This window comes from Nestor notabilis, unplaced genomic scaffold (genome assembly GCF_000696875.1).
Source record: "Nestor notabilis isolate BGI_N333 unplaced genomic scaffold, ASM69687v1 scaffold6082, whole genome shotgun sequence".
NCBI lineage: Eukaryota > Metazoa > Chordata > Aves > Psittaciformes > Psittacidae > Nestor > Nestor notabilis.
This window is the reverse complement of record NW_009918638.1, coordinates 14,987-30,542: the sequence shown is the minus strand read 5'-3', so window position 1 is coordinate 30,542 and position 15,556 is coordinate 14,987. Positions and strand designations below refer to the sequence as shown.

General features: G+C 40.2%; 1 protein-coding gene across 1 annotated transcript in view; it reads left to right on the top strand.

Annotated features, from left to right (window-relative positions):
* Positions 1–2,244: 2,244 nt before the first annotated feature.
* The window catches only part of STK4 (serine/threonine kinase 4), a gene marked incomplete at both ends in the record, with an annotated part of 21,418 nt that continues 8,106 nt past the window's right edge, over positions 2,245–15,556 (top strand). Inside the window, 8 exons of the mRNA XM_010009820.1 lie at positions 2,245–2,325; positions 3,167–3,295; positions 5,176–5,290; positions 5,832–5,996; positions 6,403–6,570; positions 7,131–7,268; positions 7,920–8,048; positions 10,302–10,488. Coding sequence (XP_010008122.1) covers positions 2,245–2,325; positions 3,167–3,295; positions 5,176–5,290; positions 5,832–5,996; positions 6,403–6,570; positions 7,131–7,268; positions 7,920–8,048; positions 10,302–10,488 — 1,112 coding nt within the window. The remainder of the gene's footprint in view (positions 2,326–3,166; positions 3,296–5,175; positions 5,291–5,831; positions 5,997–6,402; positions 6,571–7,130; positions 7,269–7,919; positions 8,049–10,301; positions 10,489–15,556) is intronic.

Sequence of the window (15,556 nt, the reverse complement as noted above, 5' to 3'; positions counted from 1 at the left end):
AGTCGCTTACTTTTCCATCTCTTTGGGTGAGCTTAGCGCGGGTTTGTCACCCTCCCGGTGCCCCGCCGTCCCAGTGCCCGTCCCGCGCCCAGTCACCCCAGCAAGAAGCGAGCCCGGTTCACTGAGAGGTTTTGGGGCGACCTCCGTCTGAAGCCGGGAGCGCCGTATCTCGGGAGGCCAGGCTGCAGCGGAGCAGGGCTGTAGAGAAGTAATCTGGAGTCAGCGGCAGTTTGAATGCAGCGTCGGTCTGTCAAAGTGCTATCGGTGGTTTGCAGCTGGGTCCCGGGGAGCGCTTTGGGCAGCGAACAAAGGAAACTGCCGGCTCCTGTCTTGAGTGACAGTCTTCTTTTGTTAAACAAAACAGCAGCGTGTCTCCTATTAAGAAATAATCTGGTTTTATTCTCTAATTGCTTAGGCCGGTGTTTAACTGAAAGGTGATTCAGATTAGATCTGAATAACAGTTTAGGCGAGATGGGGGTTGTGCTGCTGTTCCCCCCGTGTTGTATAAACACGCCGTGAAGAGGCAGAGCGTGGCTTAGACAGCAGCGAGTGCGCGGGACGACCTCGGGCAGCGCGGGGTGAACGTGCTCCTGCGCTACAGCAGAAGTGAGGCAGTTTGATACATGCACAGTAGTTGTCTGGTTATTGGGTTTGGTTTGTGAAAAAGCCTTTCTTTGTTTGTTTTAATCGGATGTAGGCCTCATTTTAATGTCACTAAAAAGGATTTGTCTCTTGCATCGCTGCTTTTTGGGCTCCTTGGAAATGGTGGCTTGTGTGGTCACTGATGTGTATGGTTCTTTTCCCTTTTCTCCTCTTCCCACACCTTTCTCCATCCACATTCTCACAAGGACAAGTAACATTCTGTTGGTTAATGCTTATCTTTGCAGGGAAGCTAGTGACTGCTTCAGTATTTCACCACTTCCTGAGTCTGCTTCTTTATGTTTCCTTTGCTTCAGGAAGCTATTGTATATACTCCATGCGTGAGCTGCACCTCCTGTATGGCTTTTGTACATAAACATAATAGCCAGGGGTCAGTGAGTGGTTTCTCATTCTGTTTAAGAAACTGGGGAGAAAAATAATATACTTAGTATAAAAATTAGCACGTCTCATGGTGGAGTCATGATCTTTAAAGCAGTAAGAGCTTTCAGTAGTTATTTGCAGTTGCAGGCAGCCATGCATGTTTCATTTTAAGTGCTGCTCGCTGTGAGACCAGTAAGTTCTGAAAACTCTGAGAATAATAAGTTTCTGTGTTTCAAAAACTTGTATAAGCTGGTTTGGAGAGTTGGGGGGGGGCAGGGGTTGGGAGTTTTTGTGGTGGTGTTTTGTTGTTGTTTCAGACTTTAGTTGTGTGAAAATCAAAGAGCACTTGTTTGTGGGCTCTTGGATGCTATTTACTGTCAAAAGACAGTAAAATACTTTGTTTTCAGCTTATTTTTTTCTTCTGTAGTCCTTAACTGTTTCAGGAGGTTTTCTTGATGAGCAACTCTCAGTGTGGTAGAGGTAGACTGAAACAAATGTGGTTGATTCTTGTTGCTTTGTGTATGGAATCTCTCTGGAAGCTGTACTGGGATAAGTGGGACTAAGTGAAGGATTACATAGCATCCCTTCCCTAGGAAGTAATTCAGCTGACTCCTGTTATTAATGCATTTAAGAGGGATGGACCGAGCAGCATTAAGATCCTGAAAGATCAATTTCCTTTCCTTTTTTTTTCCTGATAGAACTTTCCTGGTATATGTCCAGGCTCACAAATTAAAGATCTGAATTTCTGGTATTAAAAACATACAGGTGAGATGAGTATTGAATACTTCCTCCCAGCAAATGCATCTCACACATACTCCAAATGCATTAGGGAAAATGATGTTCCCTTTTGAGCAGCCCTTAGTACATATCCTTCTGTTAAAGACCTCGAACTTCAGCAGGTATGTTCAATAGCTGCAAGTCTCTGCAGTGCTGTGCTGGGATTTGACCACCAGTGTATAGATCCTGAGAGGTGTTTCCACCAAGGAAGTCTGTGATTTGTGTGCCCGATCAAATTCTGTTCTCTCTAATTCCCAGTCCTCTTTTGCTATTGGATGCTAATAACATTCAGTCTCCTGTCGGGTGAAATAAACTTAACTTCATAATCAATTTGCTTCACACTAAGCCTTGCATATGTTTAAGTGGCACTGTTTATTCTTCTGTTCCAACAAAGCCCAAACTGCTGTGCAGTTAAATGTAATAACTTCTCTATTCTTTCATATACAGGCAGCTGAAGAAGTTGGATGAAGACAGTTTAACCAAACAACCTGAAGAAGTATTTGATGTATTGGAGAAGCTTGGAGAAGGGTATGTGTTCTGTTCCATGTGTCTGCCCAGTGTATGTTTCTCTAAGAACAGATCAGTGTAATGGGCATGCGTTCAGTGGTCTCTGATTTTTCACTTTTGTCATGATCCTGTTACTGCAAAGGTATGTACTAACACAGCAACAGTGTTTGGTTAGTAACACAATAAAGAATTTGTTTCCCAAAAGTTATGATATCTTAATCCAAACGATAGCTTACGGCTCAGCAGTAGGGAGTTGAAACACCATTGGAAAATGCCAATTTGGAGTGGATAGGGCTCTGTGGGAGCTCAAGAGGTTTTATAGTTCATCCCTCATACCTCCTGTGGAAGCTTCACAACGTGGAAATTAACTTCTGTTGCTTGGTAAGACAGAGCAGCGTGGGAACACTCAGTGAGTGACATGTTTGCTGCCTTAAGCAGTTCATTTGAACAAAACCCGAGTTGTAAATCTGCCTGGATGCTGGAAGAAGCTGGAAGTAAGACAGATAATATCTGACAAGAACAAGCAAACCTCTGTGATCAGAACTGTAGTTCTTACTGGTGCTCAGCTGGTACAGTATGCTGGAAAAAGAGAGAATCTGTTTTGTTGGAATTGTGTAGATTTCCAAATTTCCCAAAGCTATAGGCAATGTAATGGTGATTGGGTCTTTTCTGACCGTTTCAGTGTGCTGTGACTTACTCGTATTATGTTTAGAAGCTAGTGGACTGATATTTTGATTTTTAATATAAATAACTTTTAGCAGAAGGGTAGTTAATTTTTCACCTGGTGGCTGCACTTGCAAAAAACATTTGCATTTTTAAAAAGTTAATGTATTCAGTGCTTGTTTAATATTTTGTTTCATAGTTCCTATGGCAGCGTGTTCAAAGCCATTCATAAAGAAACGGGTCAAGTTGTTGCAATTAAGCAAGTTCCTGTGGAATCTGACCTGCAAGAGATCATAAAGGAAATATCCATTATGCAGCAATGTGACAGGTAAATGTGTACTGCAAAACCCATTATCGTATGCAAAGAAAATGGCATTTAATCAAATAAAAGCCATGATGTTGCCTTAAATGTTTTTTAAAAGGCTGGACTTGTACAATCAAGTTACCTCGTATCAGCTGAGTCATGTTAACTGACCATTTGGGTAGTGTTAAGCCCAGCAAAGGTAAGACAACAAAAATGTAGCTTGCACTAAGAGAGCATTAAGCTGAGTTGAATAACCTTGCACTTGCTGCCAGCAGAGAGCTGAGCATGTGAGCAGTTACTGCAGTTCTACCCATGTGCCATCACTTATTGAGCAGTGGTAACTTGATGGTGTGCTAGAACAGCAGTTCCCATGTCCAGAGAGATAATGACTTCTAAAAATGCTTCCGTATGGATATAGAAAACGTTAGAAGTAGGGTTTTTTGTTGGTTTGTTTAAGGGGCATGTGGACGAGAGCCACTAACGCATGACTGCTCTTGCATGTGCATAATCAATGTGCTGTCACCTGCTTGGGTGGCCATTTTCTGCCTGTGCAGGTTCTAGTGTGGTACAAGCTGTCTGCTGATGTGAGCATCCCCAGAATAACTTGCTGGCAGCTCTGCGGGCTGATGGTTGGCTCCCTGGGTTGTCTTTGCATGTTTCTTATGGCAAAAGATGTTGTAATAACTTAATGAAGAGCTCAAGGGCGTGGAAGACCTCCTCTCGAAGTGTGTCTTAGGCTTAGTTTAAAGTACACTATTTTCTTCTGGTATTGTGAATCTAGCCATAAGAAACGCTACCTTTAGACATCAGGCATGGAAAGCCATTTAAAATAAATTGCATTAGCAGTATGAAACTATGGGCTCACTCACTCTTACTGTGCTTCGGTCTCACTATCTTTAAATGAAGTTGACTGGTGGCAGACAAAAAATGTAACTTGAAAACAGTTTGTTTGTGAAAAATCTTCCTGTGTAACTTGGAAATCATTCTCTTTCTTAAAAGAAATTAAATATTAACATTGCAAGGCCTGAGATGAGACCTTACAGTTGTGAACAGCAGAAGGAGCGAGTCACTGGAGCCTCGATTAAGTAGGGACAAGACTAAGGGACACTGCACTGTGACTGACTTGCCACTTTCACAGTTTTTCATTAGAAAAAATTCAGCAGAGAATAGATTAAGTGTACTTTTATTCCTTAGCATTGTTCCCATAAAATCAGGAACAGTCTTTCTGTTAGTTTTCTGCTGTACCTTTGCAGAGGACAGATGGTTATTCTCACCAATGGACTTTATTAGATGGTTTGGTTTTGGGGCAGCCAGAGATCTGACTGTGAGAGACAGTCTTAAGTTGCACTGGATTTCTAAAATACATCCTGGAGTAAGTTGTGGAAACAAGTAGGTGTGTGTGGTAGTGGGTAAACATTCATATTAATTAACATGATAGCTATTTTCCAGTGAACTTTGGACCTTATTTAATGTTTCCACTTGGTTGCAAAAGCTCTGCGGCAGCTTTATTGGGGACTGCTGTGGTCTGTTTCTCATTCCCTTGTCCTGCCTTCTTGCTTGCCACAGCACTGACCTTGTTGTAATCCAATTCAGGGAGCTAAACCAGATTGAAGGCTAATCACTTCTTATTTCTATAGGATTTATTTTCAGATGGTTTAGCTCCCTGAACTGCCTTACTAACGGGTCAGATGAGCACCACTCTGGGGAAGAGGCTTGGCAGGGCTACAGCAGCCCTGTGCAAGTTCAGACTGGTTTGGAATACTTTTGATCAGGGTTTCAGTGGCACTTCAACTCTGAATTTCTAAAGCATACTTATGGACTCTGCAGTGCATTGTGCTTATTCAGTTATGCTAGTTACTGCTGTTTGATCCTTTGTTTTCTTCTCCTTTTTTCACATTTCATAGTCCTCATGTGGTGAAATATTACGGCAGCTATTTTAAGAACACAGACCTGTGGATAGTCATGGAATACTGCGGCGCTGGATCTGTGTCTGATATTATTCGATTACGAAATAAAACCGTACGTTCTTTCTTCTTTGAATGTGTAAATGGGAAATAAGGGTGTCCCGCAGCTCAAGGGAGCTGAGTAGTTTGGACATAATTTTCACGGTGTTTGATACCTGACACAACCATTGGCCAGAACTTGAGGTGCAGGTTCTTTGTTCCTCTGAAAGTGAGGAAGTCAATCAATTGATCGAGTTTTGGTTTTCTGGATAATGTAATCAGTGGAGCAGATTTTGGCTTGTTGGCTTTCCTGAAAACCCAGGCCGATCCCAAAGTAGAATCTATTGTCTGTTTGACTTTGCCTTGTTTTGGTTATTACAGGCTGAGAATTATTAGTTGAGAAAGGGTTATGGTATGTGAAATATGGTACGTGTGTGTGCTGATTGACATCTAATTCTACTACATAATGCTGTAAGTCGCTGACCAATTTCCCATTAGTATAGCAACTTCTAGTGAAGGTAATTAAATGGCAATTAGTGACTCAGGAAATAGACTGAAACACAATAGCGTTGCATCTCAGCAACTGATGGGTTGGCAGTAACTTTTATTTTCTTTAGCTCACAGAGGAGGAAATTGCTACAATAGTGCAATCAACACTGAAAGGACTAGAGTACCTGCATTTTATGAGGAAAATACACAGGGACATCAAAGCTGGAAATATATTGCTAAATACAGAGGGCCATGCTAAACTTGCAGATTTTGGCGTGGCAGGACAACTTACAGTAAGTAAAACCAAGATGCTTGTGTACACTTCAGTTTATCTTTTTGATGTGCATGTGAGTATGACGTGCTTGTGGAGACTTCGAGGAATTGTTCTAAACTTGGGTTTTAGCACTTTACATCAACATAATAAGATGCTAAACCAACAACAGATTAGAGCAGAGCTTTCTCTGTGGAAGCCTTTATGCCCAAGTAATGGCTTGCGGTAGCGTTTGTTGATTTCTTCCAGATATCTGTAACTTCTGTAAGCACATTTCAATTCCTCTTTGCAGTTCTCTGTATCCCAGTCTTGCCAAGTCTAATAATGTGCATGCAAGTGGAAGATAATTAGGATGATAATTCATTAATGAACATTTGTGGCTAATACAATTGCCTTTGCCTGGATCTTTATCCTGCTCTTCTTCTCAGGACACCATGGCAAAGCGGAACACAGTTATAGGCACCCCGTTTTGGATGGCTCCAGAAGTGATTCAAGAAATAGGGTATAACTGTGTTGCAGACATCTGGTCTCTGGGAATCACTGCAATAGAAATGGCTGAAGGCAAACCACCATATGCAGATATTCATCCTATGAGGGTAAGGTGGTCTTTTAAAATGCATGGAAAGGACATCTTGCTATCGTAGCTGGCTGAATAACATATCAGTGTGCCACCTTGCTTTTAATTTGTCTTCTGACAGTTGTTTGCACTACTGATTAAATGAAAAGCAGGTCTTTGAGAAGGGGAATCTGCACAGGAAGGAAAATCAGAATTCGCTTCCATTAAGACACGGCTGAAACTCCCTGTGTTAGATGTGAAGAAACATATTTTCCGCTGTATTATCCAAAGTGATTTTTTTCTTTTCTTTTTTTTAATGCAAACACAGTTTTTTTTAAGACAAAAAAGGCAGATTTACACCTCTTAGGGCACGTAATGGCTGAGACAGAAGTGTAAGCACCTAGTGAGAAAAGTCTGATTTCTTGCTACTTGACCTCTCTGGGCAGATTTACGTATAATATTGGCACAAACTCTGCAGAAGCAGCAAACTCAAGATGTCTGTTGTTCTTTAGTACCAGTGTACGTTTTTGTGTGTTCATGTTGTATTGTTGGAAAGCATTAAACTTTGTTTGCATATCTGGAATATTCTTCTGGTTTTAGGCAATTTTCATGATTCCCACCAATCCGCCTCCAACATTCCGGAAACCAGAGGTCTGGTCAGACAATTTTACAGACTTTGTAAAGCAGTGTCTTGTCAAGAGCCCGGAGCAGCGTGCCACTGCAACCCAGCTTCTGCAGGTGTGCCTTTTCTTACCAGAACATAAGCTCTAGAGAAGGATTGCTAGGGTAGGCAGTGCCACATGTCTGTTGCGATCTTGGTTTCATTTCTTGCTACTCCTGCTCACTACAGACTTTACTTTTTAATATGTCATTTTAAAAATCTTACACTCAACTTTAACTTTTCAGTTCTTCTCTAAGGACCAGTCTGACTTCAACTTCCCATCTTTGTCTTCTCTGGGTTGTTTTTTTTGTTTGTTTGGGTTTTGGAGGGGGTTTTGTTGTTTAGTTTTGGTGGTTTTGTACTTTCAAATTCTCACCAGCATTGCCAAGAAACTGCCTCTTAAAAAGGGGATGCTAAATGAAAGTGATTGCTCTGAATGGTCTCAATGGTGATGATCTGTGTAATTGGTTCTTGACAACTAAGCTGCTCAGGAAAGTAAGTGGAGTTATGGAAGGGAATGAGCCAAAGGTCTCGCAGCAGTGGTGCTTGTGGAGCATGGTGGTGTTTGGAGGTCTCCCTCCTGTGCCAAACAGAAGTAATGGACTTTTACTTTAGTAATGTATGAAGTTAAACCTTAATTTCAATTGGAAATAGACTATAGTAACAATGTTTTATTGCTATATCTTGGCTCGGGTGCAGTGCTTATTTGTTTTCAAAATCCTTTTCAGCATCCTTTTGTTAAAAGTGCCAAAGGAGTGTCAATTCTGCGAGACTTGATAAATGAAGCAATGGATATCAAGCTGAAACGTCAAGAGGCACAACAGCGTGAACTAGATCAAGATGATGAAGAAAATTCAGTGAGTATTTAACAGCAACTGTGTACAAAGTCCAAACTCTTGCTCCTTTCATAAGGCTTAGCTGCTTTGTTTTTTGTTTTGGCAATATTTTATCCAGTTGCCTTTGGATTTTATGTAGTTCTTTAGGTTTCTGCTTAACCCAATGCTTGGTCCCTGCTCAATCTTTATAGAGTGGGATAGCCAGCGTGTATGGCTTACTGTTTAGCTTGCAGTGTAGCTCCAGACCTGTGATTGAATAGGTATACAAAATAGTGTGTGCAGAAGACTTGATATATTTTACCAGTTGGATTATATTATTTAGTCAGTAATGAGAACTGTTCATTGTAGATTTAGGTCTTAAACTGCTCTCCTGGTATAAAATAATAATATCATCTGTGATGCACTATGATATAAGTATGTTGTGTTGTTTTACTATTGTGCTTTAGAACCCCCCTTATAGAAACTTTCTACTACACAAGAGCAACCGACAGAAACCTGAGGTGAGGGCATGACAAGTGTCCAGGGGATTGCTGTGAATTTAAATATGGGCTCCTTGTTTCAGTGGTTACAGCATGTGAATATGGAAAGCATGTTGAAAGCTGTTTTTTGAGCCTCTGCCTGCTTCAACCTGAATAAATGAAATGGGCAACAAAAGGCATTATATGCCAGACCTTTTCAGAGGTTAGACTTGAACAGCATGGTCCACAGCCTGGATGCTGAAAGTGTTGTTCATCTAGTTTTCCAGTTTAGGACTGCCTATTTATTCAGTGTGGAAGTAACTTTACTGGTCATGTTGCCATGATGTTGGCTCTGAAAGTATTGTCCCTACCCTGTATTTCTTGATTTCTGACTGCTTTGGAGTCACATTGCTGAGAGATGAAGTCTATGTAGTGGAGTTGAATGGTCTCTGTCAGTGTGTGTGTTCTCCTGAAGCTTCTCTACTCTGTGTCTGCTAGCAGAAAAGTGTTCCTAAGCACTTCCCAAGTGGTGCTATGGAAACTTCTGCTGTAGTCCTTTGTTAAGTGATGTGTAGCTAACAAATCTATTACTTCCTCTCACCCACTCATCTCCACATAAAATTACTTTTCCTTCATTAACATTTCATGTAGTCTTCTCCTTTTGCTATTGGTTTGGAAGCTGGGAAGTAAATTACGTAGACACCCTTGACAGGACAGATAAAATGCATGGAACACCAGAACATGGAGGGGTGTACTTCTTCCTTTCAATGACATTGAGATGGAGTATTACAGCTTGATGTGCAAGACCTGTCTTTTCCCTCTAACACTAATACAGATCAGTAAGGCCATGGCTGCACATAAAGAACCGTGAACTTTATCCTTACAACAAACACAAGTATCTCACCCAAGGTGAGATGCTTAGAAACTGCTGTAAACCTAGGACCTAGAAAGTTACTTTTGGTCTTTTAGTTGGATAGCTGATCCACATTTCCAAGAAACTAAATAGGTTATGGAAATTTTGATTTTATTCTTCATGAAATCCTAGTCACAATCTATACTTAGTGAAGCACACTCCACCTAATGAATCTACCACCTCTGGCTGACTTCCTGTGCCAGGAAGTTGACCTACCAGAATTTGTTTCAGGAGCTTGTGTTTTCATACAGAGTCAGTCTCTTGACAGCAATAACTCAAACTTGTATAATATTAGCACCTGTAAGCAACTGGAAAGATAAGAAATAATTTCCTTGCAGAAAAAATTACTTACTTTCATGATTTCTTTCATTCCCTTTAAAATAATTTCAAATTTGATTAATTTTTACTCAGTGCTTCTGAAGTTGTTAGCAGGTAAAACTACCTAAATGTTAAAAGACAGGCTCCTAATCATTTTTCTTCAGTGTGCCACATGTCGCTAATAACTAGTGACTCCTCAGTGAACTGTACCACTTGAGACAGGGGTTTTAGATCAACTGTTAAAACTGACAACATGAATAGAAATACTAATGACTGAAGGAGTATAGTAATATACTCTTACAGACAGGTCAGCAGGTCAGAAATGAGATAGAACTTGCATTGAGAGACACTCTGCTGATGATTTATCTGTTCTCATATTTGTCACGCTGACAGAAAAGTACGGAAACTTTTCATTACCTGTTTGGAGATGACAGGGAGAGAATTAAGTGCATAAAACAAAATGTTGCTTCTATGTATATTTGTAAAAGATCTTTGGATTAGTAAGACTTGTCTGTACCCAAGGACACATTCTTCATGGGACCTCACCACCATCAGTAAAAATGTATTTATGACATCCTTGTACAGGAAGAAGATGAAACTGATTCAGGTACCATGGTGAGGGCAAGTGGAGATGAAACTGGTACCATAAGAGCTGTCAACACCATGACTGATGGAGCCAACACAATGATAGAACATGATGGCACCTTGGAATCGCAGTTGGGCACAATGGTCATAAACACTGAAGAGGAAGAAGAGGAGGGCACCATGAAAAGTAAGAAAACATCTTTAACTTCTAGAATATCTCTTAAGATGTAATGTGGGCTATGATGTGTATTCCCAATCTGCTTTGATTTTTTTGTGGTTGTTTAAGTTGTAAGGAGCTAGAACTCTTAGGTGAATGCCCTCTGGCAATGGACAAGAGACCCTTTCTAGGTCCAAGTTTTAAGCCATTCTTTTTAGTCTTGCACTTGGTATAGCTGATGAGTTGTGCACAATTTCTACAAGCTTCCGTGGTGATCAAAAAACATCTGATTCTAGCTAATGCAAGGGGGTTTGTTGGTTCTTTTTTGTTTGTTGTCTCTTTCACAGAGGACAGAGAGTAGCATAAAGTTAATAGAAAAAATTGTGTTGCTTTAGAAGGTGATCTGGCATCACAAAATCAGCAAGTATGTTTCAGAACTGATGCCTCAAATTAAAGGCTATGTTTATAAGATGACAAATACCTCGCAGGTTTCAAGGCATGTAGTGGGAGGAGACAGCATGTCTCTAGACTCATTTCTTCAGCGTTACCTTAATCGCTAAGGACAACTGAATAAACTGTGTTGCTGTTGTGAGGCATTCAAGTTGAAATCTGTTCCACCCTAAAATAGAAAAACTTACAAAAACTACAAGCTTTGTCACAGGATGAAAGATTTTTAAATGATGTGACACATGGATGTTTGCTCAAGGACTGAAGAAAGTGCCAAGCTGGGGGCTCAGCAGTAGTTAAACATGACCATCATGGGCTAGGCTTGTTCTTTTGGCTCTTGCACTCCTTCCAGAGACTTCCTTGGCTGTCTGATTTTGAACCTTCAGCTATTGTGAGAGAGGAGAAAAATTCTCAACATGAGTTTAATTAGGAATTTCTCTGATAAAAGCTTTTCCAAGTGGGGGCCTTCTAGAGTTTGCTGAAAGATGCTGGTTTTGAGAGTGAAATTTCAACAGCATCTGTTTAAAAAGTTTTCCAAACTTTGGCAAACACTGATTCAGCACATGAAAAACCAGATGTGTCAGCCCATGTTGCAGATTGTGGCAGCAAAGATAATGGAGTGGTACTGTTAGGCTTTGTGGAAGAAGGTAGCTCTAGCAAGGAGAGAGAGATGCTTAGAGTAGCTAAAATGTCACCCAAAGAGTGGGACATGTTAACAGCCTTAAACCTAGTACATTTATAGTTTCTTTACAAATAGACAACACTGTTAGTTTCTCATCACCAGTGTGTATTGTTCCATTTCACGATTCACGATAACAGGGGTGCTCCTGACCCGGCCACCAGAGGTGTGTAAGTAAAGTGCCTCTTCAGTTGATCTTCCTGTGTTTTAAGATTGCAGTGCTTGTAACTCAAAAGCATCTAGTACTCACTATAAACCAGTGTGCAGAGATTTGAAGAGATGCCTTTGATATTATCTCTTTTGCAAAGACGTACTCTCATTTTGAGTAGAATCAGAGTATAGCAGTGTCTTCAACATAGTGTAGTATCTAACCTCAAGAGGGAGCTCCAGAACAACCTTTAAGAAATCTACATCTCTGACTAGACAGTCGAGTTATTATTTTAAAGCTTCCTTAGACTTCAAACTCTTAAAGCACTCTGTTCTTCAACTGCTGCTGCGTCATGGTATTTGAAGCCAAGTATGCAGTGGAAGTGCCTGAGCAGCTCTGCCTGCTGGAGGAAGCATTCTGAGATCCTAGGCACAGGTGATGGTTGACACCATACCATGTTTGTGTGGATGGGTGTCACACAGTGGTATCCAGTGAAACCCAGGGGTGCTCAGCACTCTCTGCTGCAGGCTGTGCTGCGTTTTCGTAAGTGGTACCTGCATTCCAAGAAATCCGATGTTAATAAGTATTATTATACCAGACTAAAACTTCAGTTTTAACACCTTATTCTCCTCCTTTGCCAGTGCTATAATTCTGGAATTCTGGCTGCTGCACAGAGTGTTTCTGTGTGTGTTTCTCAGCCGCACTGCAAGGCAGTGCCTTTGAGCAGCTTGCCCTTCGTGTGAATTGCCTGTAGCTCCATTTTTCAGCTTGCCATTTCGATACTCGTGTTCTCATAACATTCTGTTAAATTGATTTAATGGTAAAGCTCATCAGCCTGCTACAGAATTCTCCGGAGCAAGCTCTTTTTGTAATCTTAAATATAAAGGTAATAATGCTGTTTGAGATTGAAGAAGCTTCATTGATTCGTATTTTTAAAGACATTGTTTCATTTGGCAGCTTGTGTTACAACTCACAATAAAATCTGTTTTAGGTCAGTGAAAAAGTTCTGATTTTTCTTGTATGGCATTAGTAGAAGAATTTTGCTTTCTTATGTGTCTTGGGCTCTTTAACTGCAGGCTTCTGAGCTTGTTCTCTAGCTCTTCCTCCTACTCCCAGAAAATAAACCTCTCTCTTCACCAGTTTTAGGTTTGGTTTCAGTTCTTCTTCATTTAAAAAGTGTTTATAGGATATTGAAATACAGTGCTCTAGATAGGATTGTCTTAGAAATGTTTAGCAAATAGCTTTCAATAGCCTTGAAAGTGATTCTTTTCATAAATCAATTAATGACTTTTCAGGCTCAGAGGAAAAGCATTTGTAAATCCCAGTATATTACATTGCAGGGGAAGTTTTGTTTTTTGGTCAATTGAGCTGTAATTCTGTTTGCTTAAATTCTTTCATTTGCTTGGCTTTTTTCTGGGCACTCATATAAATACTCTGTCAGCATTAAAAATGTCACTGTGACATTCTGTTATGCGTTTTGAAAGCACTCAAGTGATTGCCTGAAACCGCAGATACTAAATTGCGCTGCGATGCATTTTACTTATAAATCGATTGCTAACAGATTACTTATGGATTGCATTTAAACTATTCCAAGAAAACTTTGGAAGCAGCTGAAGAGCTAGAGATGAACAATGATTTGTAGTAAGACATTTCCATTGTGGTTGAAAGCTGGAATAACTTTTGAACTGTTAATATGTCTGAAATAATCTTTTTTTTTTTCCCCATTTTTCTATGAGAGAATACATAGTGCTAGTAAACAGGGCAGCATTTTTTACTCTTTTTGCTTTTTCTGCTTTATTTGCTATAGGTCTTTAGTGGAAACTTGGCATGAGTTTTTCTCTCCAATTTAGAGAGTGGAACATAATTTTATAATATAGCAGATAAACATATTGCCTTCCTTGGACACTGTAATACAATCAGATCCAAGTGAAATACGATCTAGTTTGTCTAGTACTATAATCTGTCCTATTTTCTACTTTAAAGGGCCTCTTGCTTGTTTAAGCACCAAATAAAATGACACTGGAGAACGCAGAACTGCCAGCAGTGGTGTGAGTTGTGCTGTCTGGTTTTGGGATTGAAATGAATGAGGGATCTGGAGATGGTGGAAGAATTGTGGGTGTGGGGGGTTAATAGTGCAGCACGTATTCAGTAGTGTCTGGTGCAGGGGCAGACCAGAAGCTCTAATAATGCTGTTGCCTCAACTTTGATAATGTGATGTGCAGGTAAAAATTCGTCATAGTTTGTGAATGTTTAAAATAAATTCTAGGCTTCGTTCTTATAATACAGTTTGAGGTGGTTTGGGTTTTGTTACACTTTTAGCATGCTGACACTGCTAAGTATGGTTGTGTCCTTTCAAAAAGATATTTCCCCTTTTGGGGGGAGGTTGGATTTAACTTATTAGCAAGTTAAATGAGCTAAGATGCAAACTTCACAATATCCCATTAGAAAAATGACTTGGAGTAAAGCTTGTTAGTCTTGGTGGCTTTGTGAGACATCCAGTGGGTGACACTTAAACATGAACCTGAGAAGTGTTACTGCCAAGACTTGGGAAGCTTTTTTTCCCCCCAGTAATTAACCTGAGATTTTTCAAGTAAAGCAATGACTGTAAAAGCTGTAACATGAACAGCAAAAGGAATATGGAAGCTTTATGTGATTGTGTTAATATTTTAATTGAATGAAGTATCACTGGTATGTAGCTGAGGTATTTGTAGGTGGTGTAATATCAGTATTTGTCCAAAAAGTGCAGATTCATATTATCCAAATATCTGATGCAGGTACCGTAGAGAACAGCTCTGCATCTTGTCAGGGTTTATATCACGTGGATGCCAAAGATGTTGGCTGTGTTTTGCCTCTGGTTTTCTCCGTAGACAACAGGTCTTTGTAGCAGTTTACCACTACTTAGTGTTATTAATGCCCAGTGGTACAGTTCTGTGTTTAAAATAAATTGGACCATTTAGGCATCATTGGGCCATTGAACACTCTTAGCTTTATGCATTTAAATAACACACTGTTTATAGAAACTCCTACACTGATTAAATTCTTCTCAACTGTAGGAAGCATTGTCCTGCTACTCCTGAGGTATGGGGAATACAAATCTTCACAGCTAAGTCTTCCAGCTGTGCTATTTTCTGACTTCTATCTTAATAGCATCCTTGCTGGCAAACTTGACATACACAGTTTAAGAATATCAAATTGTGTGGACTGCAGACAGTGGTTCTGAGTGATGGGAGGAGTTGTATATGCACACTTTGTTGTGGGTTTTGTTTTTCTGTTTGAATAGTGATAGTCTACCAGAGCTCAGTGCAGGGTGCTAGCGACTGAAATAGTGGTTCTGTGCGGACTGAAGCGTGAAGCGACATCCAGGATCTAAGTTAAATGCTTGTCTGCCTTTGGTTGTCCTGAATATATGACAAAGCTTTAACACTAAGACAAAGTTAATCATCTGTTAATATTTATGTTTGCTGAGACATTGAAATTGGAGAGATGTATGTGTTTAACACAACTATTTTTGCGGTTCCTCACACTTTAAGCACTCCTGCATTTGTGATGGGGGGATAGAAAGTAGGGGGGGTATTTTTTTGTTTTCCAAGCAGAAGCATTGACTTGAAGATGGGAAGTAGGGCTAACAGAGTCCTGAATAATATACAAGGGGCCAGTATGCTTCAGGAGACTCAACCAAGACACTGAGTAAATCACTTAGTAAGTATATCCATGTCCCATACATACGCATATATTTGCATATACAGGAAAACTATAACCTACCTGTGTCTTCTAAGAATAAACTTACTTCCCACTGGTTCAAAATAAATCCTGGAGAAAGCCTT